This window comes from Electrona antarctica (genome assembly GCF_951216825.1).
Source record: "Electrona antarctica genome assembly, chromosome: 14".
NCBI classification, from domain to species: domain Eukaryota; kingdom Metazoa; phylum Chordata; class Actinopteri; order Myctophiformes; family Myctophidae; genus Electrona; species Electrona antarctica.
The window spans coordinates 5,662,845-5,686,375 of record NC_136795.1 but is presented as its reverse complement, the minus strand read 5'-3'; the positions used below and the strand labels follow the sequence as shown (position 1 = coordinate 5,686,375).

The window sequence follows — 23,531 nt, the reverse complement described above, 5'->3', positions numbered from 1 at the left end:
TTAAAAAAGAATACACATCTTTTCTCATTGACTTCCCAGGAAGCACTGCAGTTGTGACAGAGGAAAGGGACACAGACTTGTCTCACTTTCTGTGGTGGCTTGAGGGCTATGTCAAGCCTTCTCCAGAAGACCAGTACACTGGAAGGGCCTGCTGTCAGTCAACAAGCTCCATAATTTGCTATTGAGGGCACCAGAGAGAACAGACTGAAGACTAACTAGAAAAAGTGCCCTTCTGGGCACAGGTCTCCACCAGGAGGATAGGACTGTGTGAGATGTTTGGCAAACTTTTTAGGATTAATATAAACATGTTTTTGAGGCATTTTATTCCAAAAAGGTGTTTTGCAAAAATCAACCTGTTGGTGGCGCTATAACAGGCCAATGTGAAAAGGGTGGGATATATTCCTCAGCCTAGTAAGAAAATGTGTGAAAGATTTCACGTAAATTGCATGCTGCGTTCATGATTTGAGGCTTTTGTTGAAAACGGGGCAATCTTGCAAACTGTGAAAGCCAATTATAGCCAATTAAGATGGAATATGAAATATCGGACAGATCCGACTTGTGCACATGACCATAGAGATACTGTGTAACGATTTGTGAGATTTTTGGACAGAATCTGGAGGAGTAATATCAAAAAATGTGTTTTACAAAAGTCGGCCTCCTGGTGGCGCTATAAAAGGCAGATGCGGAAAATGCAGGTCAACGGTTTGTCCTTGGCCTCTAGGGAGTGTGCATGCAACGTTTCACGCAGATCGGTGCAGTTTTAGGTAAAAAATGTGAAAAGCTGCCTCATGGTGGCGCTATAACAGGCCGTTCTGGAAAATGTGGGGCAGAGGTTCATCGTTGGCATCCAGGGAGTGTGTGTGCAAAGTTTGGCATCGACCGGGTTAACGGTGCCGGAGATTAGCTGTACACAGACGGACGGAAGGAAGGACGGACACACACACACACGGACGGAGTGCAAAACATACTCTCTCCCCATGCCTTCGGCCTGGTGGAGACAACAAAACATACTCTCTCCCCATGCCTTCGGCCTGGTGGAGACAACAAAACATACTCTCTCCCCATGCCTTCGGCCTGGTGGAGACAACAAAACATACTCTCTCCCCATGCCTTCGGCCTGGTGGAGACAACAAAACATACTCTCTCCCCATGCCTTCGGCCTGGTGGAGACAACAAAACATACTCTCTCCCCATGCCTTCGGCCTGGTGGAGACAACAAAACATACTCTCTCCCCATGCCTTCGGCCTGGTGGAGACAACAAAACATGCTCTCTCCCCATGCCTTCGGCCTGGTGGAGACAATAACTTTTCTCTAGTCTTTCTCTTTATTTATTTCTTTTGCAGTGACAACAAAAGAAGATTCAGTCAAGATTAAATACATGATACATACCACACACCCAATGTTTATTTTGTGTAATGGCTTCTTTAAAAATGTATTTTGTAATTGTGTTTATATATTATGCACAATTAGGGTCCGGAGTGTAGAAGCCATTTAACTGTTTTTTGTATGTAATTATTATGATTTCTGTTTATTATTTAGTCTATTCAGCTTTGAGATAATTATTTAGAATATTTAATTTAATTGATACGTTCACTGAATTATTGGCTGATTGACACCAAGGGCACGCCTCCCCAGGCCTAATTGACAGAGCAGAGAGCATATCAAGGGATAATTGGGAATGCTTATGCACCTGGGTGGAAATACGGCTTTTAACAGGCCAGCCAGGAGAATGCCACAGAGAGAAGCTGTTTGTTCTGTAATGCACTGATGTATATTTAGCACCAAGTTACCCAAAATGTGTCTTTAGCAGTGATGGTCGTCGAGGCGGAAGAAAGGAAGTCAAGCAGGATTGTCGTCACATTCTGATCAGTTTTATTGAACAGAATAACTCAGTACAAGGCTTTCCACGGGCGGAAGGCCCCGTGGAATACATGAAGTCACATCATAGCTAATCAGTGTGGACTCTGCTAGTTTCACAGCGTCTGCAGTACTTACTAACTTCTAAGTCCCGCCTCCCTAGAAACTCACAGGATCTTCCGGTGGAGGGGGAGGAGGGACACAGAGCATACAGCTCATGTAACACTCTATAAGTTTTATACCAAATAAGACTAATTCAATATCTATACTATATATGAAGTATGCCGAACACATGTAATGAAATTGTTCAAACTATATTGTTAACCAGTCTAAATGATTAAGCACAAATACACAGTGTAGATTCATCAATTCTGGAGCAGAGAGCAAGAAGCTCTCTGCCACACACACATGCACAGCTGTTGGATTAGCAGTTTGAGATAGGAGCGGTTCCTATAGTCAGAAACAGAACCCCCGTCCCTCCTGGGGTGTTTTAGCTGATTGTAAATAACTAAGCAAGATTAGAAACAGCACCCAGACCCCCTGGGGTGCCTGGCCGCATTCTTAACAAAAGGCTTTGTTTTTACGGACTGGCTGTAAATAACTCTAAAGCAGTTGCACACACACAGAGTATTGCATGTCTCAACTTAGTTCTGTGTCCTGTGCACACTGACACTGTGTGTCAACTGTCTATTAAAATATCAACTGATTGATATATACGTGTCCATGTCTATAAAATATCCATCACATCCTCCCTCAACAGGCTCTTACGCCTGTTGCAATACCATAACAGCATCATAAGTCATAACCTGCCTAATTAATTTTTCCAAAAATAAATTGCCAAAAATATTTCTTTTTTCCAAAATTAAAAATTAATCATTTAACCATAGTACAACGTGATAGACCCCCCTGGACACAGAAGCAACTTGTTAACTACCTAAATTGTATCAAATTAGAACCGAACAAGCATGGGGCTTGTTCTGTTGTCTCTTGTATGACAGACCTGAAACTGAACCATATTTAAAACAGAAATTAAACTCCTTATTTAACTGAAATCCTATTTTAGACTAAATCAAATTCCTATATTGGTTACATCCTGTTTAGACTAAATCAAATTCCTATATTGATTGAATACCAATACCTGTAATTGAAAAGTTAACACTCATAGCATGACAAAATGGTTAATCATACTAAATCAAATTCCTTTAACAGTACTATTTCAGTACCTTGTTATATCTACTTTGACCTATGTCAACACAGAATACAACATACAAACATTAGAACAACATTTTCCAACATTAATCACAATTCAGATGAACCACGATTTTTTCTCTCCATGACGCAAATTGTTCAGACGTTCAACGCGCCGTAGGAAACGGTTCCCACAATTATTTTTTCGCCTACAGAATAAAAACGCTTGGAACATCATTCTTGATTCTTAGAGCTCGCCCATAGCTCTCAGATCTGTAGGTTTGAAGCAGACCGTTGTCACCATATGCTTCAGCACACACGTGAACCACAGCTTAACTGCAGTCAGCAGTAGAACTCAGTAGAACTCACTTTGAGCATCACAAGGCTCGAGTGGACTGCAGATTCTCCTTGAGCAATCACAAGGCTCTTAGTGGACAGCTTATTGCTTAGTCATGTCAATCATGACAGCAAAAGCATTGAAACGCTCCTGTAGCAGGAACGCTCCTCTTCTCCATTGTATACGAACATTGGAACGGTCTCCCTTGGACCTCTCCTCCCTCCTAGTGCAGAAGGAGAACCAGTTGGCACCGGCCCGTGGGCCGTAGCCTCCCTTGGACCTCTCCTCCCTCCTGCTGTTGATTTCCGACGGTAGAAGCTGAGTTAGGAGCTCCTCTGTCGCTGTTGTCACAGCTGCCTGCAGACACCCCCCTGGACTCTCTGCCCTCGGGATGACCTCCTGTAGGCGCTGTTCAGATGTCACCGTTGACATCTTGGAGACCTGGTGGTCTCCCCGTGATCCTTTTGGTGCAGTCAGATGTCACTTTCGACACCTTCAGGAATCCATGGATGGACTCCTCTCCTTCCGCACCTATTAAAGGAAGAAATGCAGGCTCCCACTACAAATATCCCCAATAATTTCTTAGGATATTTGATGACACTACAAGCTACTGGTCACTAAGATGACCTCTCTGGCATTAATCTCATTCTCTTTGCTAACCTCCCTAGTTCTGGCATGGCAAAGGAATGTATAGAGATTACAATGAGACTATTAAATGAGAGCCATAATAGTGTCACTGAACTATCTAAATTCACTGATGTCATGTCACCAAACGTATTGATGATAGGGCAGGACAGGTGATTAAGCTGAGGGGTACATTGCTTTAACCCTGAAAGGTTCAACCGTGGTTCTCGACTCCTCGGTTAAAACTTCCACTCCTAGCGATGTGGGTCAAATCCCCCTCCGTCATGCTACCAGCTAGTCGTGCTCAGAACACAGGGTTACGAATTCCTGTGATCACCGTTATGTAGTAAGGCTGTCAGCCGTCGCCCTCATCACCCTACACACAAACAGACACTTTTGACTAAAACCAATACTTCAAATTCACACCATAATACGCCCTTACAAATGTAGTCCTTAATTGCGATCTACTGTTGACATCAGACTCCGAAAAGCCAACATCACATGTGTTCATGTCATTGCATGCCACTGGTCAATCAGTCATTCTTCACTCCTTCTTCAAACACTGTCCCATCTGTTTCTCTAAATAGCACCCCCAATAAATAGCTGCCTGCAGGACAGCTCAGTGGGTCTTTTAAAACAGACAGTGATAGGAGATAAGGAAGGGACAGGATGTCCACACCTGGCCCTAAAGCTCTCTATCTTAAGACTATTTTAGGGTGAGAAGGGATTTTAGCTCTCTCCCCCTCTTTCCCTAAAAGCACATTCCGTCAGAGCATGCTAAAATTGTCATTGCAATTCCTCACACGTAGCTCTGTATGTATTTACTCATTTAACTATCACTTTTAGAATGGCTCCTACTAGCAATATTTCACCGGACATAGCTAGAACCTTTTTGAAGTAAGTCTAGTATGAAGTACATTCAATCATTCATGCACTCACACATACATTATTCTCAATCAATTCTCGTGATGTCATTCACACCACAAACACGCTCAGGCTTGTGTGACCTTCTCATTGAAACCCCTGGCTGGTGTCTACCCCAAACTCAAGCTTCATATGGCCTGGCAAACATTGCTGCTTCTCATGACACCTGAGGTGTACCAAACCATAAATCCACCACCAAAATAAAAAAGATCAACCGTAGACAAGTCTACCATTGCTATGCCTTTTTTCAATGAGAAGTTCCCTTGCCTGTATACACTCTCATACAGAGTTGATTCAAAAATACTACCACTGTTTTAGTAGTATTACTTTCCAACCCTTCAAACTCACTCACTTATGCACTCAAACAAACAAGGTAGAAGTATATTTGTCTTCCATTGCAATAGGAGAAGGACCCCCCTCGACTCTCTCACTCCGTGACACAATCTCACACACACACACACACACACACACACACATGCAGGGGAATAGTTACCCCATCACCCACACACTCATTTGCATACAACCAACCCCATACTGAGTTCACCCTAAGCAACTGTTTTTGTCCCAGAATCAAATTACTCACGCAGAACTATATATAAATTTTACTAATAAGAACTGTATTTTTAACAATCCCTAATTAACCTATACCTAACTTTTACCTAAATGTAACCATTTCCAATTTGAGATGCATTTGTCATTTACCTTCTAAATTTTATTCGGACCCCCAAATTGAACCCACATTCTTTAAACCTTAATTGTCCCCAATCTCTGAGTTTTTGAGCACAAGACAACAAAATAGACTGAGCTGTTGTCTCCGTCAAAATTTAAATGAACATCCCGCTTTAATATCTATTTTATTCATTTAAGAAAAAAGTCAATCCACCTTTAAACAGTCACTGATAAAAAATGAGGTAACACCCTATCATTATAGCTACTATTTTCACCAGGGCCTAACCCCACACCATATTCCTACAGTGAAGTTAATAGACTCGCTATCGTGGTTACTATATGCCCAATGGTTACTCTTAGCTCCACATTTTAACACAGAAAATGTCCATAAATGCACTTTAAATAATTTCTCAAATATAACCTCACTCTTATACATTTATACACTCTAACGTACATGAATAGCCATATTATAGTTCCCTTATCTAATTTAGTTCATGCATCCAGTTTATTTATTAACCTCCTATTAATTTCGTTCATTTATCTAGTTTGTTCATAAATGTATTAACCTATTACTCCCCCCTTGAGCCATGACCAACATGGCTCATGACAAGAATCAGATCATCACAGAAAACAGTGCTACGCCATCCATAACATCACTCTCAGTACAGTCATAGTCAGCAGAACAAATCAACTGACACACACACACTCTCATCACGCACTCACCAGACGCACCCAAGCAAGGCAGGCACGCACGCACCATAAACAACCATCCACAAGTACACACGTACAGTACAGTCCCACAGTCAGCAGAACAAATCAACTGACACACGCATACCACAGACGTACCACGCACTCAAGGCACATGCACGCACGCACGCACGCCAAAACCATAGGCTTCGTCAAGCCAAAGATAAACTGTCACTCAAAGTCCCCAAAGAAAATAAAACAGCGCCGAAAGAGCGCACACCCACACGCACACGCGCACGCACGCAGCGGGCGTAAGGGAACAACTTTAGCAAGAGCTGCTGACAGAAAACCAGCCTAAGTTTAGAAACAACGCTTCTAGTTCAAGCATTCTACACCCCCACATTCCCTGTAACTGGTAAAGTGAAAAATAAAAAGCATAAACAGTCCGCATCACATACCGGAAGTGTGAAGAGAGTCTAAAAAGAAACAAGACACCCCCCCCTCTCGACCGGGAACAGAGATAGCACGGCCGCTCTATAGCCCCAGACAGGCACGCAGAATAACCGCAAAGGCCTCCTGGGTAAAAACATGGCCGCGACCAAACAATAATAACAAGACCTCAACAAGTCGTCGTGAATCCTGCTACAGATGACAAACATATCGAAAACGAATCAGCACGTCCCCCACATCACAGACATCACAGGGAACGTAACCACAACGCAAACGAAAAACAACATTAAAGTTTAAACACTTCAGAAAACAGGGGGGGTTCCCCCGGAGAAACCCCCCGCCACCATACGGTCCCATAACGAACCACAGACAAAAATAAGAGATCTCACCCTACCTAAACATCAACGCACAACGTGTTCTCCCACAAAACCACCGCGCACGGAGAAAACAGCACAGGCACAAAACAGGAACCACAATTAATCTAATAAAAATAATCCCCATACGCCCGCACATATCCCCCAGCAGCAACGTAAGAAAAAACACGTACACGTCGAAGTGCGCGCACATATGCATCGTATATATATATACGTCACAAAATCTCGGTTTTGCAATACACTCGCCGGCTCGTCTTACTGGGCCTTGCGTAATCCAGACAATCTCAGAAGAATAATATCAATAAATATTAATATTAATACTCCAAAATTTCAGACTCCTATTCCATACACCCAATAACGTGGGGTCTCAGTTACCCACTAAACACTTTCGGCTTGCCCTCAGGAACGCACAAAACCGTCCAAATATTGTGCACTTCCATTTAATACGAGAGCAGCCACGCAAACAGAACGTGGACATGAAAGACAATCGCACACCAGGCGCGCCTCCCGGTTTCCCGAAAAACGCGTCCAGTTTGCAACTGCCTTAACCTATAAGGCACGCTACTCTGAACACACGCTTCTATACGAAGCAGAAGGTAATAATTACATAGATTTAAAAAACCTACATCTTCCGCACATTGGCCAGGAATGCTTCATGACAGCCATCACTTGACGACGGACTATCAAAAAGTAGGAAAGTACTTAATTGTCGTAAAAAATGCGAGATAAAGGGATAAAGACAAGTTTATGACTAGCTCGCCTGGCGTTTACAGAAAAAATAAAACAATGGTGAATGAAAACACGCGTTGTCACTGAGCAGACGACCCCCCTCTTCACCCCAACTCACCTCGATCACCCCATCACCGCCACGACACAGAGCCACAAAAGTGACCCCCAGCAGGTCGCAGGTCCGTTCAGCGTGACATAGAAACTACACCATCATTCCTCCAGTCCATTGGGCGCCATTTATGATGTATATTTAGCACCAAGTTACCCAAAATGTGTCTTTAGCAGTGATGGTCGTCGAGGCGGAAGAAAGGAAGTCAAGCAGGATTGTCGTCACATTCTGATCAGTTTTATTGAACAGAATAACTCAGTACAAGGCTTTCCACGGGCGGAAGGCCCCGTGGAATACATGAAGTCACATCATAGCTAATCAGTGTGGACTCTGCTAGTTTCACAGCGTCTGCAGTACTTACTAACTTCTAAGTCCCGCCTCCCTAGAAACTCACAGGATCTTCCGGTGGAGGGGGAGGAGGGACACAGAGCATACAGCTCATGTAACACTCTATAAGTTTTATACCAAATAAGACTAATTCAATATCTATACTATATATGAAGTATGCCGAACACATGTAATGAAATTGTTCAAACTATATTGTTAACCAGTCTAAATGATTAAGCACAAATACACAGTGTAGATTCATCAATTCTGGAGCAGAGAGCAAGAAGCTCTCTGCCACACACACATGCACAGCTGTTGGATTAGCAGTTTGAGATAGGAGCGGTTCCTATAGTCAGAAACAGAACCCCCGTCCCTCCTGGGGTGTTTTAGCTGATTGTAAATAACTAAGCAAGATTAGAAACAGCACCCAGACCCCCTGGGGTGCCTGGCCGCATTCTTAACAAAAGGCTTTGTTTTTACGGACTGGCTGTAAATAACTCTAAAGCAGTTGCACACACACAGAGTATTGCATGTCTCAACTTAGTTCTGTGTCCTGTGCACACTGACACTGTGTGTCAACTGTCTATTAAAATATCAACTGATTGATATATACGTGTCCATGTCTATAAAATATCCATCAGCACTTTAATGGCAAAGTAAATATGCAAACAAAAAATAATTCAACTTGTGGACAATGGTTTCTTCTTGCCTGCGTAAAGCCCAAGTCTGGGTGCATCAGTGAGTTTTGTCTGTTTGTTTGAAAGCTGACAGAGCCACTACAGTTTGAATGAATTCATAGGCTATACTATAGTATTATGACTTATTGTTGACATATGTAAATAATCAAATATATAATCAAAATAGTTTGATTTTTTTTTAGAGATATAGAATAGTATTCTATATAGTAGGCAATTATAAAATAGTTTACATTTTGCTATTCTGTTTCCAGCTATAGAGTAGGAATCCCTTCAAACTGGGTGGAGCCTGTGGAGTGGACCTCCAATGAAGGTAGAACACACAAGTGGGCGGAGCCTGTGGAGTGGACCTCCAATAGGCCTATCTCACAGCATTTCCCTGCCCCCTTTCCACGCCCCCTTTGGAGCTAGTGGTGTTATTTAACCATTAGCATTTACACCTTTTTTCTGGAGAATCTAAGTACATTTCCTAATTTTAAAATGTCAAAGACAAAACAGTAGTTTGTGGCTTGTGAAAATACCTCTTTTAACATGGAAGCCTATGGACCGCAGAAAAAATAACACCACTAGCTCCAAAAGGGGGCGGGGAACTGCTGTGAGATAGGCCTGTGAAGGTAGAACACTCACTCACAAGTTGGACGTCTCTTCAGTTTTAGTTTTATTTGCAGCAGCAGACACAGAACACACGCACGCATGCACGCGCGCACGCACACACACACTGAAAATATTTGGTATAATATCCGCTATAATTTAGCCACAATTTAGCCACAGACATAGAGCGTCGCAGTCCCGCCTCCTACCCTGGACCAGGAAATGAAACCCAATGCATTTTTCCCATAGACATTTCTTAAAGTATTTATTTAAAGACGGTTACGCCGCGGACAAAGCCAACTCGAGTCGTGACAACTCATGACAACACAAACAATATTTTGGACCAAACAAATAATTACAAAGAAGAAAAACAACAAAAAAAGTGTTGTAACCTGCCGTTTTTTTCTTCTTTCTAATTATTTGTTTGGTCCAAAATATTGTTTGTGTTGTCATGAGTTGTCACGACTCGAGTTGGCTTTGTCCGCGGCGTAACCGTCTTTAAATAAATACTTTAAGAAATGTCTATGAGGAAAATGCATTGGGTTTCATTTCCTGGTCCAGGGTAGGAGGCGGGACTGCGACGCTCAGACATAGCCTATACTTTATACACACACACACACACACACACACACACAGACAGACATACTGTAGTACTCACACACAGACATACTGTATACTATAGTATACTCACACATATACATGCTATATATACTATATACACATATATGTAGATTTTTATCTTCTCTTTTTCATGTTTCTTCTCTCTTCTTCTCGGTCTCTTTCCCTCCCTCTCTCTTGTTCACATTGTCCTCGTTCTTCATCGGTCTGCCAGTGTTGTTTTGTCCTCGTTCTTCATCGGTCTGCCAGTGTTGTTTTTGATGTCGACATTGTCACTGCTGCCAATCCTCTTTTCTTCTTCTTTCTTCATCATCATCATCATCATCATCGTCGTCATCATCATTATCCTGTGTTCTAACAGCCTCCTCGGCATCCTGGATAATGTCCCTAGTCTACGTGGTCTTCAGTGCGATAGTGGCCACAGTCTTCTTCACTCTCTACCACTTAGTCTCTAACTGCAGACGGTCAGTTTTTTATCACTTTGTGTGTGTGTGTGTGTGTGTGTGTGTGTGTGTGTGTGTGTGTGTGTGTGTGTGTGTGTGTGTGTGTGTGTGTGTGTGTGTGTGTGTGTGTGTGTGTGTGTGTGTGTGTGTGGTTACTATGGCCATAACAAAGTAGACCTGTATATAGGCCTATCTCACAGCCCCCTTTCCACGCCCACTTCCGGTATAGTGGTGTCATTTAACATTAGGCATTTACACTTTTTTTTCCTCTGGATAATCTAAGTACATTTCCTAATGTTAAAATGTCAAAGACCGATAATAATATGAAGAAAACACAATGGTATAACAACTCAAATAAGTAGAATAAACCTTACCTTTTACAAAACGGTAGTTTGTGGCTTGTGAAAATACCTCTTTTAACATGGAAACCTATGGACTGCAAAAAAAACAACACCACTAGCTCCAAAAGGGGGCGTGGAAAGGGGGCGGGGAAATGCTGTGAGATAGGCCTATTGTTGCTGTGGGAGAAATCCTGTTTCAGATTCACCCAGCTGAGGGCTGCATGCTGCTCAGATGGTCATGATAATTCAGTGTTAATTGAACTATGTGGACCCTTAGCTCCATTGTTTACACTCTCACAGTTAAATTAAAGCTTCCATGTGTACAATAAGTATATTAACTGGTGCTTACTGACTCTGAGGCTCTCCATCCTTCTTTCTGTGTGTTCTTTTCATACAATAGGAGTGTGGTGTTGTGGGTGAAGTCTGTTCCCTCCCCAGACAAGAGCAAAGCCATTTCTGACATCATGGTGAGAGTCCATTGTTTCAAGTTAATGGTATTCTGCCCCAATTTACAGTTTTTATAATGAAACAGACTGAATAATCAGTCAGTCAGTCAGCCAGAGAGAGGCAGTCATTCAAGTTTTTGTTTTTAATTAAAATGATAGACATACTGGCATGATACTGACCATAATTGTCACGTGATACTGACCCAGATACTGTATATGATACTGACCATAATACCGTCATGATACTGACCATTGTACTGACCATGAACTGACCAAGGTACTGACCATGATACTGACCATGATACTGACCATGGTACTGACCATGATACTGACCATGATACTGACCAAGGTACTGACCATGATACTGACACAGATACTGACACAGATACTGATATGATACTGGACATGATACTGACCATGGTACTGACCATGGTACTGACACAGATACTGACACAGATACTGATATGATACTGGACATGATACTGACCATGATATGTACTGACATCATACTCGGTATATACAGTATGTGAATAGCTTCCTATGTGTTGTATTATTTGTCACAGAAGCTGACCGATAGCTGCGCCCTGCAGTGTGAAAACGCCTACTACATCTGTGAAGTCCAGAACCTGGAGAGATCACCTGACTGGTACACCATTTACATTACATTACATCTGTGAAGTCCAAAACCTGGAGAGATCATCTGACTGGTACACCATTTACATTACATTACATCTGTGAAGTCCAAAACCTGGAGAGATCATCTGACTGGTACACCATTTTCCTTTACTGTTCTACCTATGCAATTAACCTCTGCAACATATGATGTACTTTAGCAGTTGAAGCTTGAAAACAAGGAATGACAGGAAAGGAAAATAATTACACATTATGATGATGACCACGCATTGTTTCTGGTAAAGGAAAACAGAATGTGATAAATGTGAGTCTCAAAGCATTAATGGTTCACATTTTGAAAGGTCCCCCCCCCCCCCCCCCCCCCTCCGAAAGGGTCTCATTATGTGAATTGTGAACATACGTTTTCAAATTGGCCATGTGGCATCCCATAATGGAACTCTTCGACGTGAACTGTGCTGCCACTAATGGACGGACCTTAAAAAATAAATAAATGTACTGCTCATTTCGTCGCAGTCCTGCTCCACTGTTGACCTTGACCTTGAAGCAGCTTCCATCTGAGGACGGGAGCTGTTATGACTGTGAGGTCTCACCCGCTGATGAGTTGAGCCCAACAGATGACAACTGTGATAAGTTGACCCCGACAGACAACTCAGCCCTGAGTTTTTCCGGACCTTACATCCTCTGTCCAGTGAGTTCCACCACAGCCCCATTTGCCATTTCATTGCTCCAAATGCAACGCTATATAACAAACATTATTATTCACATACAGTTTTACGAGTAAAAAAAAGTGGATGAAATTCGTTTTTGTGCATAGTTCCCATCGTGTAATTTTTCCAAGAAAACAAAGAGGGAAGAAGAGAGAAAAGGGGGGGTTAGGAGATCAAGGCAAGAAAGAACATTTAGAAGCTTGTTCCACACAGACAGCACACTCGTAGGGTCTCTCTTGGCTAATTCACAAACGGCACAGCCGTGGGGCCTCTCATCTTATTTACAGGCTGTAGGCCTACAGCCTTACAACCATGACGGGGTCTCTTTTCTATTAGAAAGATTACACATAGTACCTGAGATTATATATATACCTGTAAGAATGATGGGTTGACAGTAGAAAGAAATGTGCCCGATTGCATCTTCGTCATGAATCACACATTTAGGAAAATGCTATTTTCATTTTCATGCTATTTTCTTTTTCCTTCGTGTTTATAAAAAGAAAAAAGAAGTGCATAGCATAACCGCTTAAACCCTATATATGCATAGATAAACATACCTGCGTTGCAAACTGTTGGTCTTCTTGGTGCCTTTCTACAGTACGCCGAAACTCTTCGGCAGAAATAGCAGCTCTACAAGCTCACAAGCTTGTAGAGCAGAAGGAGGGAGACCCGCACACTGTCACTTGCTGGTTCAAGAGCTTTTTATTTAAAAACGTTTCGGTCCTTCGACCTTCCTCAGGCATGATTCAGAATTCAATTTGTTTAAATTTTATCATGATTCAGAATAGGCTGACATGTCACTAAATACATTTCACAGCTAGACAACCAATCAGAAACGCACGTAATCATCAAAACAGGTGGCAGCTGCATAGTCCACAGTCATGTGACTCTTAAAGTTACAGTGCCTCTGCGACATTCCTCAGATACTATTGAAAATAACAAATTACAATAATACAGTAGTCTCAAGTGGTACAAATAAATGTAATGATGACAAACTGAACAGAAGTGTTTCCATTTCACAGCCACAGGGCAGTCGAGAGCCGAGCCACACGTCCATGGACCTCCTCCGTGGTGAAGACGGCGAGGACTACGTGCGTCTCCCCAAACAAAAGAACTCCAGGTCAGTGGTGTGGAAAGTAACTAAGTAAATTTACTTAAGTACGGTACTTAGGTATTTGTACTTTACTTGAGTATCTCCAATTTCCAATACTTTTACTTCTACTCCACTACATAATTTGTAGTGGAGTAGAAGTAAAAGTATTGGAAATACGATCCGAAATATATTATATCTCGGATCCAAATATTGTACTTTTACTCCACTGCATTTATTTGAAAACTTTAGTTAACTAGTTACTTAGATTTTGATTATTATTACAAAACATACAGAAACCACTTCAGCCACTTCAGCCGTGTATATATATTTCGGCCATTTGATAATAGCAGATCTACAAGGTCACAATGCGTCCCGTCGCGACGCATTGTGACCTTGTAGATCTGCTATTATCAAAACATTTTAATACATTTGAAAACTTGAAATGAGGAGTATCTTTACTTTTGGTACTTTAAGTACATTTTGATATATAATACTTTTTCTACTTAAATTCCAGACTTTTACTTGTATAACGGAGTATATTGATGTACTTTCACTTAAAGGAGCATTCAGTGATTTGGGTGATTTGGAAAACCCCCCGGTCCGCCCCGGTAACAAGATGTGCACATGCACGCACTACAGTGTAGTGGGGGGACACGCGACAGGCCAACAGCACGCACACCAAGGCCCGCCCCTGCTTGATCATGATTGGCCGGAAGGCCCCTCTCTATCCTGATTGGATGAAGGCTGGGCCACCTAGCCAAAAACGAAAGTTTTTTTTTTTTTTTTACCACAGGGGTTAACTGGGGACAGGGAAGAACTCCTTATATGGTCAGCACACTCTATAGTAGGGAGGATTATCACAACAAAACAAAAAAATAAGTGATATTTGAATTAAGTGAAGTCACTGAATTTACCTTTTAAGTCAAACAAATGAGTAGGCTACTTTTTTTGTTTTCCACCACTTCTCCAGGTCCACAGAGGACCTGATGCTTCACCGCAAGGAGGACGACGACCACCGCGGACGCGCCGCAGACTGCCACGCAGACGCCGACCGTGGCAGCCCAGAGCCTGACGCTGCACAGGTGCAGGTGCCCAGAGAGATCGCCAACAACCAGTTCGACTATATCCACGAAAACTCCATTCCCGGGGGAGATCCTCCTCCTCCTCCCCCCCCAGCAGCTGGTACTTTCCTGGCCTGGTCTCAAGGCGGCAGTGGCACCACCACGCAGCAGGCCTATGGGTACTGCGCTATCCCCCCCAACCCAAGCTCCTTCCCCGTCACGTCTTAGGTTTTCATTGTCCCGTTTCTGGTCTGGAGAGTTGTTCTCTCTTTAGGATCATTGTACAGTCATAGCAGGGATAACATTTGTGTTTGTCCCCTTCAGCCATCGCGGCATTAAACAAACTGCCCCGCCAATAGGATGGTTCTGTATACAGTAGAGACCTCATGTTTTTGTATTGTCTTGGTGTTATGTGCAATGTTTGTTTTTTGTCTTTTTAATGGGTTTTTTTTTGCGGCTTTCGCCTTTATTTTATATTTTTTTATAGAGGGACAGACAGTAGGCTGACATGAAATGGGGGGGAGAGATGGGGGAGTGACATGCAGTAAAGGCCGTCGCGATCGGGACTCGAACCCGCGGCACACTGCCAGACTCGGACTACCGGACAAGGTGCCTGGACATTGGGGGGGGGGGGGGGGGGGCAAACTTTGAAAAGCACTCTTTATTTATTTGTATAAATATATCAATTTTACCACAAGCTATTTAACTTCATTGGATGGGTTGAGTTACGCTTATCCCATTCCGAACAGTTGAGGTCAGCAGTGAGCTATAAATAATGTTCATCGAATTCTTCAGATTTCGTGTGTGTGTGTGTGTGTGTGTGTGTGTGTGTGTGTGTGTGTGTGTGTGTGTGTGTGTGTGTGTGTGTGTGTGTGTGTGTGTGTGTGTGTGTGTGTGTGTGAGAGAGAGAAATTCGACCCCTTAGAGTTTTTTTTAATAGATTTTGTACAGTATGTCATGTATCAGGTTGTATTTAACATTTTAATTTATTGTTTTAATTTTTCGTAGATGATGTTTGGTTATAGCAGCCGCAGGCATTGTAAACATACACATCCAGCTAACATAGTCAATTCAAACAAACACTTTAAAGTTGAATACAGACTTTGTAATAGACTTTACTTGACAGAAATGTACAAATTAAGTAACAGTGAACTAAAAGCTATGGTAGTAACCATTAAGTTCTGCTCACATTGCTGTTTTGCTATTGTCATACTGTACTGTAGCTAGCTTATAGATTAGAAACAGTTTTTCAGTTCTACAGTAAAATCATGAATGATCAGTTAACACAGGAGAGTGTACAAATGTAACACAGTCTCGGCTCCATGAGGGTGAAATGACTGGGGGGGATGTTGAAAATGGCGAGGGGGCACATCAAACGTCATTTTTATACAATTTAAACTGAGGGGGCATAATTTGCAACTGAGGGTGCCAGCCCCCCTCTGGCACCTCCGTGGCACCGGGCCTCATGTAACATTTGTACACTGTGTTAAATTCATTTACAGTGTACACAATGAGTATGTGATTGTGTCATTCTGTGGACTTCCATATTCACTCTTGTACAATGTGTAATTTAACGCAGACTGTGTGAGAGCTGAGACTTTATGTTGCCAAAGCTGTGTGTATGATTATGAGGCATTTGACTATAGTTCTCCAGCTGAGGTGATTGCTATTGTGTTTTTCTCTATGTCATAATTGTTGTATATGTTTTGTCCGATATGTTTTTTGCAGTTATATTAAGGGCATTTTGGAAAATGCATTAAAATGTTATTTTCTATCTTTAGAGTCTGCTGTATGTACTCTCTCCCTTTATCATTCATAACCAAAAAATTTAAAACAGCACTGCACTCCTCGATCCTATAATAGCTAACCAGGCAATATACAAGCTCACAACATGTTAACTATTGTATCTGAAAAAAGGTACAGTCTTACCGACCACAGCTTGGGAAAAAGGAGCACAAGAAGATTATTATTTTTGTAACTGCAATATTCATTGTCTCACTTAAAAAACATTTGAACACATTTTTTTGTCGGTATTGGTCCAAATAAGTTCACTGTAGAAATTTGCGTGCATTTTTATAAAAATCCCAGGAGTAGATGTAACTGTTTTTCATATAATTCAAAATGGTGGGTGCATGATCTAGAGGTAAGAGGTCAAAAGTCAGAACACGAACATTTAGCACGAGGAGAAGCATATGCGTATCAAAGTTTTATTGCTGCCGGTCAAACGGTTTATGAGCTATATATGCCTGTTCAAAGTTTGCATTTTCAATTGAGTGCTATAATGCCACCCTTTGGCCAAAGGTCATGGGCTTTGTGTCGTCACCGTTTGGCATAGCCCTCTATCATATTGCCAAGTTTAACCGACACGGTTAAGTTAGAACTGCTATTTTTGGCGGAAGAAAAAGAAGGAAAACTAGAAAAAGTGCCCTTCTGGGCACAGGTCTCCACCAGGAGGATAGGACTGTGTGAGATGTTTGGCAAAATGTTTAGGAGTAATATAAACATGTTTGCCTTTGATGGCAATTGGATGACTTGAGGCATTTTGTTCCAAAAATGTGTTTTGCAAAAATCAACCTGTTGGTGGCGCTATAACAGGCCAATGTGAAAAGGGTGGGATATATTCCTCAGCCTAGTAAGAAAATGTGTGAAAGATTTCACGTAAATTGCATGCTGCGTTCATGATTTGAGGCTTTTGTTCAAAACGGGGCAATCTTGCAAACTGTGAAAGCCAATTATAGCCAATTAGGATGGAATATGAAATATCGGACAGATCCGACTTGAGCACATGACCATAGAGATACTGTGTAACGATTTGTGAGATTTTTGGACAGAATCTGGAGGAGTAATATCAAGAAATGTGTTTTACAAAAGTCGGCCTCCTGGTGGCGCTATAACAGGCCGTTCTGGAAAATGCGGGGCAGAGGTTCATCGTTGGCATCCAGGGAGTGTGTGTGCAAAGTTTGGCATCGACCAGGTTAACGGTGCCGGAGATTAGCTGGTAACAGACGGACGGAAGGACGGACGGACACACACACACACACGGACGGACGGACACACACACACACACACACACACACACACACACACACACACACACACACGGACGGAGTGCAAAACATACTCTCTCCCCATGCCTTCGGCCTGGTGGAGACAAAAAACAATGAGGTGGCAGCCTAAAGGCTTGATCACATAATAGCAATAAGCAGTAGAATAACTTGTGAACAACAGAGTGATTCATTGTATTAGGTTTGAAAGTAAAAGTTGCATAACTTTAAATTGGTTTTAAAAAACATAATAGTCCAGCTTTTTATGATTAAAATTTGCTGTAAAATGGAGGATAACATTCGCTATTTTATTCTCTTTGAATTCTCTCTGGTACGGAAACGAGATAGCAGATGTGGTCATGTTCTAGCCTCTTAAAGCACTTTATGAATACTAAGGTCAGTGCTATACTGAGAAGTAGTTGTTCAGGCTCACTGAGGATGTGTTCTTGAGGACAATGATAGACGTCTGGAAGCAAGAGAGGACCAAGTACTGAGCAAGGGAGACATTGAATATGGTTATGAACACTGGCATCAGGAGCAGGTCTTGATGACCCGGCCGTAGATCCGGTCTGGTCCAGCTAGTGCCCTTTCCTGAACCCTTGCCTTGCCATGCATGCCATTATAAAGCATGCCATTTTATGATAGGGCCTACTGTAGTTAGTAAAATATTACAGAAGTTTTATGAAAACACAAGGGGAAAGGTATGCACCCTGTCGTCACTTGACTCAGGTTAAGTTTTAAACCTCAATGTACAGGCCCAGTATGTTGATTTATGGAGGTACAGTATTGTGGGTCAAATGATAATTTACAACATTTACTCATCAATTCCAGATCATGACAAAGAGCATACAAACAGGTGTCTTCACAAGCACACTTACACACATTAAAATCATATGTTAATTTACTGTATCTTGTATATCCAAAACCATTATAAAACATAGCGTGTATAGCACATTAAAAGCATCCAATAAAACTGCTTCAAGACAAATAAGCTTCATAGACAGAACATCAAATTATGCACACTGGGTTCATTGTGTGGAACACATTATTCCAACCAGTTCCTTTCCCCTCCATCAGAGATCAAGATTACTGCATGTTTTTTGTGAGGGTACCTACCCTAGGGGACACAGGGAGAACATCAGGGCCGGTTCAAAGGGGGTTCTAAGGGGGTGAAAGGGCCCTTGAGTGTGTGTGTGTGTGTGTGTGTGTGTGTGTGTGTGTGTGTGTGTGTGTGTGTGTGTGTGTGTGTGTATATATATATATATATATATATATATATATATATATATACAGCTCCTTTAAGCTGTGTATATAAGTATATATAAGTATACATATACTGTATGGCCAAACTAGTGTAATGAAGTAATTGTTAATTGTATTAACTGTCCTGCTTCAAACTGTGAATATCAGTGGTCAAAGGACAGCAGTGAAGCAAGACTTTTATTGCAGTCAATGGAATGAAGTTTGTACGGACGATCATCGACAGATTAATATATACTGCATAAACAATATAAAAGCAGAATTATCAAAAGGACAAAGGACACTGTACTTTAATCATATGCAATAAAAGTCCTTTGACTGCTGATATTCACCGTTTGATGTGGACAGTCAATAATCAATAAAAATGAACAATTACTTGATTACAGTATTCCATAATGAGTTTTTTTTTGCCTTGCATGAACTTTATGCGCCTCACTAAGACGCTGGACAGACTCACAATTCATACACAGTATCTTCTTTCTTTTTTACAGTGTACACAATGAGTATGTGTATAGTTCTCCAGCTGAGGTGATTGCTATTGTGTTTTTCTCTATGTCATAATTGTTGTATATGTTTTGTCCGATATGTATTTTGCAGTTATATTAAGGGCATTTTGGAAAATGCATTAAAATGTTATTTTCTGTCTTTAGAGTCTGCTGTATGTACTTTCTCCCTTTATCATTCATAACCAAAACATTTAAAACAGCACTGCACTCGATTCTTAAGTATAAAGGTTAACCAGGCAATATACAAGCTCACAACATGTCAACTACTGTATCTGAAAAAAGGTACAGTCTTACCGACCACAGACTTCAGCTTGGGAAAAAGGAGCACAAGAAGATTATTATTTTTTTAACTGCAATATTCATTGTCTCACTTAAAAAACATTTGAACAATTTTTTTTGTCAGTATAGGTCCAAGTTCACTGTAGAAATTTGCGTGCATTTTGATAAAAATCCCGGGAGTAGATTTTTCATATAATTCAAAATGGTGGGTGATCTAGAGGTAAGAGGTCAAAAGTCAGAACACGAACATTTAGCACGAGGAGAAGCATATGCGTATCAGTTTTATTGCTGACGGTCAAACGGTTTATGAGCTATATATGCCTGTTCAAAGTTTGCATTTTCAATTGAGTGCTATAACGCCACCCTTTGGCCAAAGGTCATGGGCTTTGTGTCTTCACCGTTTGGCATAGCCCTCTATCATATTGCCAAGTTTAACCGACACGGTTAAGTTAGAACTGCTATTTTTGGCGGAAGAAAAAGAAGGAAAAAAAACAATGAGGTGGCAGCCTAAAGGCTTGATCACATAATAGCAATAAGCAGTAGAATAACTTGTGAACAACAGAGTGATTCATTGTATTAGGTTTGAAAGTAAAAGTTGCATAACTTTAAATTGGTATTAAAAAACATAATAGTCCACACAAATGTAAAATCACAGCATACAATAACCTCTGTGCATGTTGACAAAAAGCTACTATAGTCTAGCACAGCGGTTCCCAAACCTTTTTGGCCATGCACCCCCTGTTACCTCCCGACCTACTGTACTGTTTCCACATGGAAATCAAAATTGCATAAGCTATATAGAGACATACATTTCCTATTTATCCACATATATGCACATGAACCTGAATATGGCATATATATGCAGCATGGGCTATATTCTGCATATACTTATATTTGGCATAATATGTTAATATATTTTAAATAAAACCATAGCACCACCATTAGCCTTTTCATGTCGCGCACCCCCTAGAAGGCGCTTGAGCACCACAAGGGGTGCACGCACCACAGTTTGGGAACCACTGGTCTAGCATATGACAAAAAGCTACATTCAGCTTAGTTTAGGATGTAATTACCACGACATCATGTAATGTGTTTTTAGCTCAAAGCCACATGAATTACATTATTGTTTTATATAAATTTGATCCCACGATTTTGTACCCCATTTTTTAGTATCAATTCTCTGTAGCTAATCCTAGGCTCTACACTCCCTCTTCCAACCTGGGAGGAGCAACACGGACTGACCTCATGCTTCCTTCATGCATGAGGAGTCCGAACCGCTTCTTTTCACGTGACGGGGGAGTTTCCCCGGTTGGACATAGCGTGTGGAAGGAAAACATTATTCCAACCAGTTCCTTTCCCCTCCATCAGGCGCCCCGGCTGGCTAGGGCGAGGCAGTTTGGACACAAGGATTACTGCATGTTTTTGTGAGAGTACCTACCCTAGGGGAACATGCAAACTCCTCTCAGGGAGTGTTTTTCGTGCAAAATCAATGCTTGGAATGGATTCAGAATCATGAAAACCCCTAGTTTGACACGTCACAAAATTTAGAAAATGTGGCCTTATATAGGTTGTCAATGGTGGCCATATGGATTTGGCCGCAGGCGTCCTAGCTAAATTGTTAGAGTAGGCCCTGGGCTACAAAATTTGGCGCTTATAGACGAATTATTGCGAAATATCCCTATAGCTCCTCCACTAATAAGTACATGATATCAATAAGTACATGTCTATTGATATCAATAGGTATATGTCTATTGGTATCAATGGACATGTACTATTTATAATTTCTGCATTCATAACATGACTTGTATTAGACAGTAGTGTTCAATAAAATGTGTTCCTACGTATGTATGTGTGTTCTACTCACATATAACTTATTGTATCTGTATTGTTATCAAGAAATGTATTGATGCTCACATGTTCATGTCAGACCTTTCCATCTTAAGAGGTTGGTTGTCATGTTGTCAATACTGCACTATCCAAGTAATATTTCAGAATAAAGAGTTGTAGAAATAATATGCATTTTTGTCTCCACCAGGCCGAAGGCATGGGGAGAGAGTATGTTTTGCACTCCGTCCGTGTGTGTGTGCGTCCGTCCTTCCTTCCTTCCTTCCGTCCGTCTATTACCAGCTAATCTCCGGCACTGTTGGCCCGATCCATGCCAAACTTTGCACACACACTCCCTGGATGCCAACGACGAACCTCTGCCCCAAATATTCCTCAACGGCCTGTTATAGCGCCACCATGAGGCCGATTTAGGCAAAACACATTTCCGTAGATTACTCGTACACATTTTATCCATACATCACACAATTCGGTATACACTATCTCCATAGTCATGTGATCAACACGGATCTGCACCATTTCCCATCTTCCTTCCTGATTGGCTAAGATTCGCTTCCAAAGCTCACATGATTGGTCCGTTTCGAACAAAATGCCACAAATCACAAACACAGTGTGCAATTTCCGTGAAATTATACACGCACATTTCCACTAGGCCGACATTTATTTTCCAAACCAGCCGCATGGTGGCGCTATAACAGGGCAATTCCTGTTTTTACCTAGAACTGCATCGTTCTGTGTACAACTTTGTATGCGCACTCCCTAGAGGCATGGAAAAACATTTTCCCTGCATCCCTCCACATCTGCCGGTTATAGAGGCCGATTTCTGCAAAACACATTGTTTACAGATTTCATCCAAATCTCATGCAAATCGGTATACATGATCTCTGTAGTCATGTGATTGATTCTACACTGATTGGCTAAGATTGCTTTCCAGGAGTCTTCAGGAGTGGCCCGTTTTGTACAAAATGCTGCACATCTCCTGCTCATCCAGAATTCTATCTAGTGTTTATATCACTCCTAAACATTTTGCCAAACATCACACACACTCCTATCCTCCTGGTGGAGACCTGTGCCCAGAAGGGTTTATTCTGCATTTGAGCCACGGACCACCATTTGATGACATTTAGCCCCTCAGACCCATTTGAGCCACGGACCACCATTTTATGGCATTTAGCCTCTCAGATGCATTTGAGCCACGGACCACCATTTGATGGCATTTAGTCTCTCAGACCCATTTGAGCCACGGACCACCATTTGATGGCATTTAGCCTCTCAGACCCATTTGAGCTACGGACCACCATTTGATGACATTTAGCCCCTCAGACCCAAAACTTTTAATATTTTGTTGTCGGATAATATTTGGTCCACAAAATAACAATTCTTCTACATTCTCTAATTTGTGTAGACTTCTTGTAAATTAAATAATGCAGATGTTTAACACTAATGGAACACTTGGAACACAGCATACAATGAAACCAAATGGACCCATTTGGTTTCATTTTACGCTCTAAAGAGTTAAAGATCTATAAGGGTCCATAATTTGGTCACCAACTCTCCGTCATTTAGCTGGGGACCACCTGGAACCCAGTCCCCCCAGGGCGGACAGTCTAACCACAAGGCCACTGAGCTGGTATTGATTATTGTGTTCTCTCCTATCTATATATTCTAGTTTCTCAATATCAAAATGTGTACTACG

The 23,531-nt window shown here is 41.7% G+C and overlaps 1 protein-coding gene across 1 annotated transcript in view; it reads left to right on the top strand.

Annotated features, from left to right (window-relative positions):
• The window catches only part of csf2rb (colony stimulating factor 2 receptor subunit beta), a 36,245-nt gene extending 20,857 nt beyond the window's left edge, over positions 1–15,388 (top strand). Inside the window, exons 11-17 of the mRNA XM_079521512.1 lie at positions 9,226–9,284; positions 10,542–10,644; positions 11,365–11,431; positions 11,974–12,056; positions 12,557–12,731; positions 13,773–13,870; positions 14,814–15,388. Coding sequence (XP_079377638.1) covers positions 9,226–9,284; positions 10,542–10,644; positions 11,365–11,431; positions 11,974–12,056; positions 12,557–12,731; positions 13,773–13,870; positions 14,814–15,132 — 904 coding nt within the window. The 3' untranslated portion in view covers positions 15,133–15,388. The remainder of the gene's footprint in view (positions 1–9,225; positions 9,285–10,541; positions 10,645–11,364; positions 11,432–11,973; positions 12,057–12,556; positions 12,732–13,772; positions 13,871–14,813) is intronic.
• Positions 15,389–23,531: the final 8,143 nt, after the last annotated feature.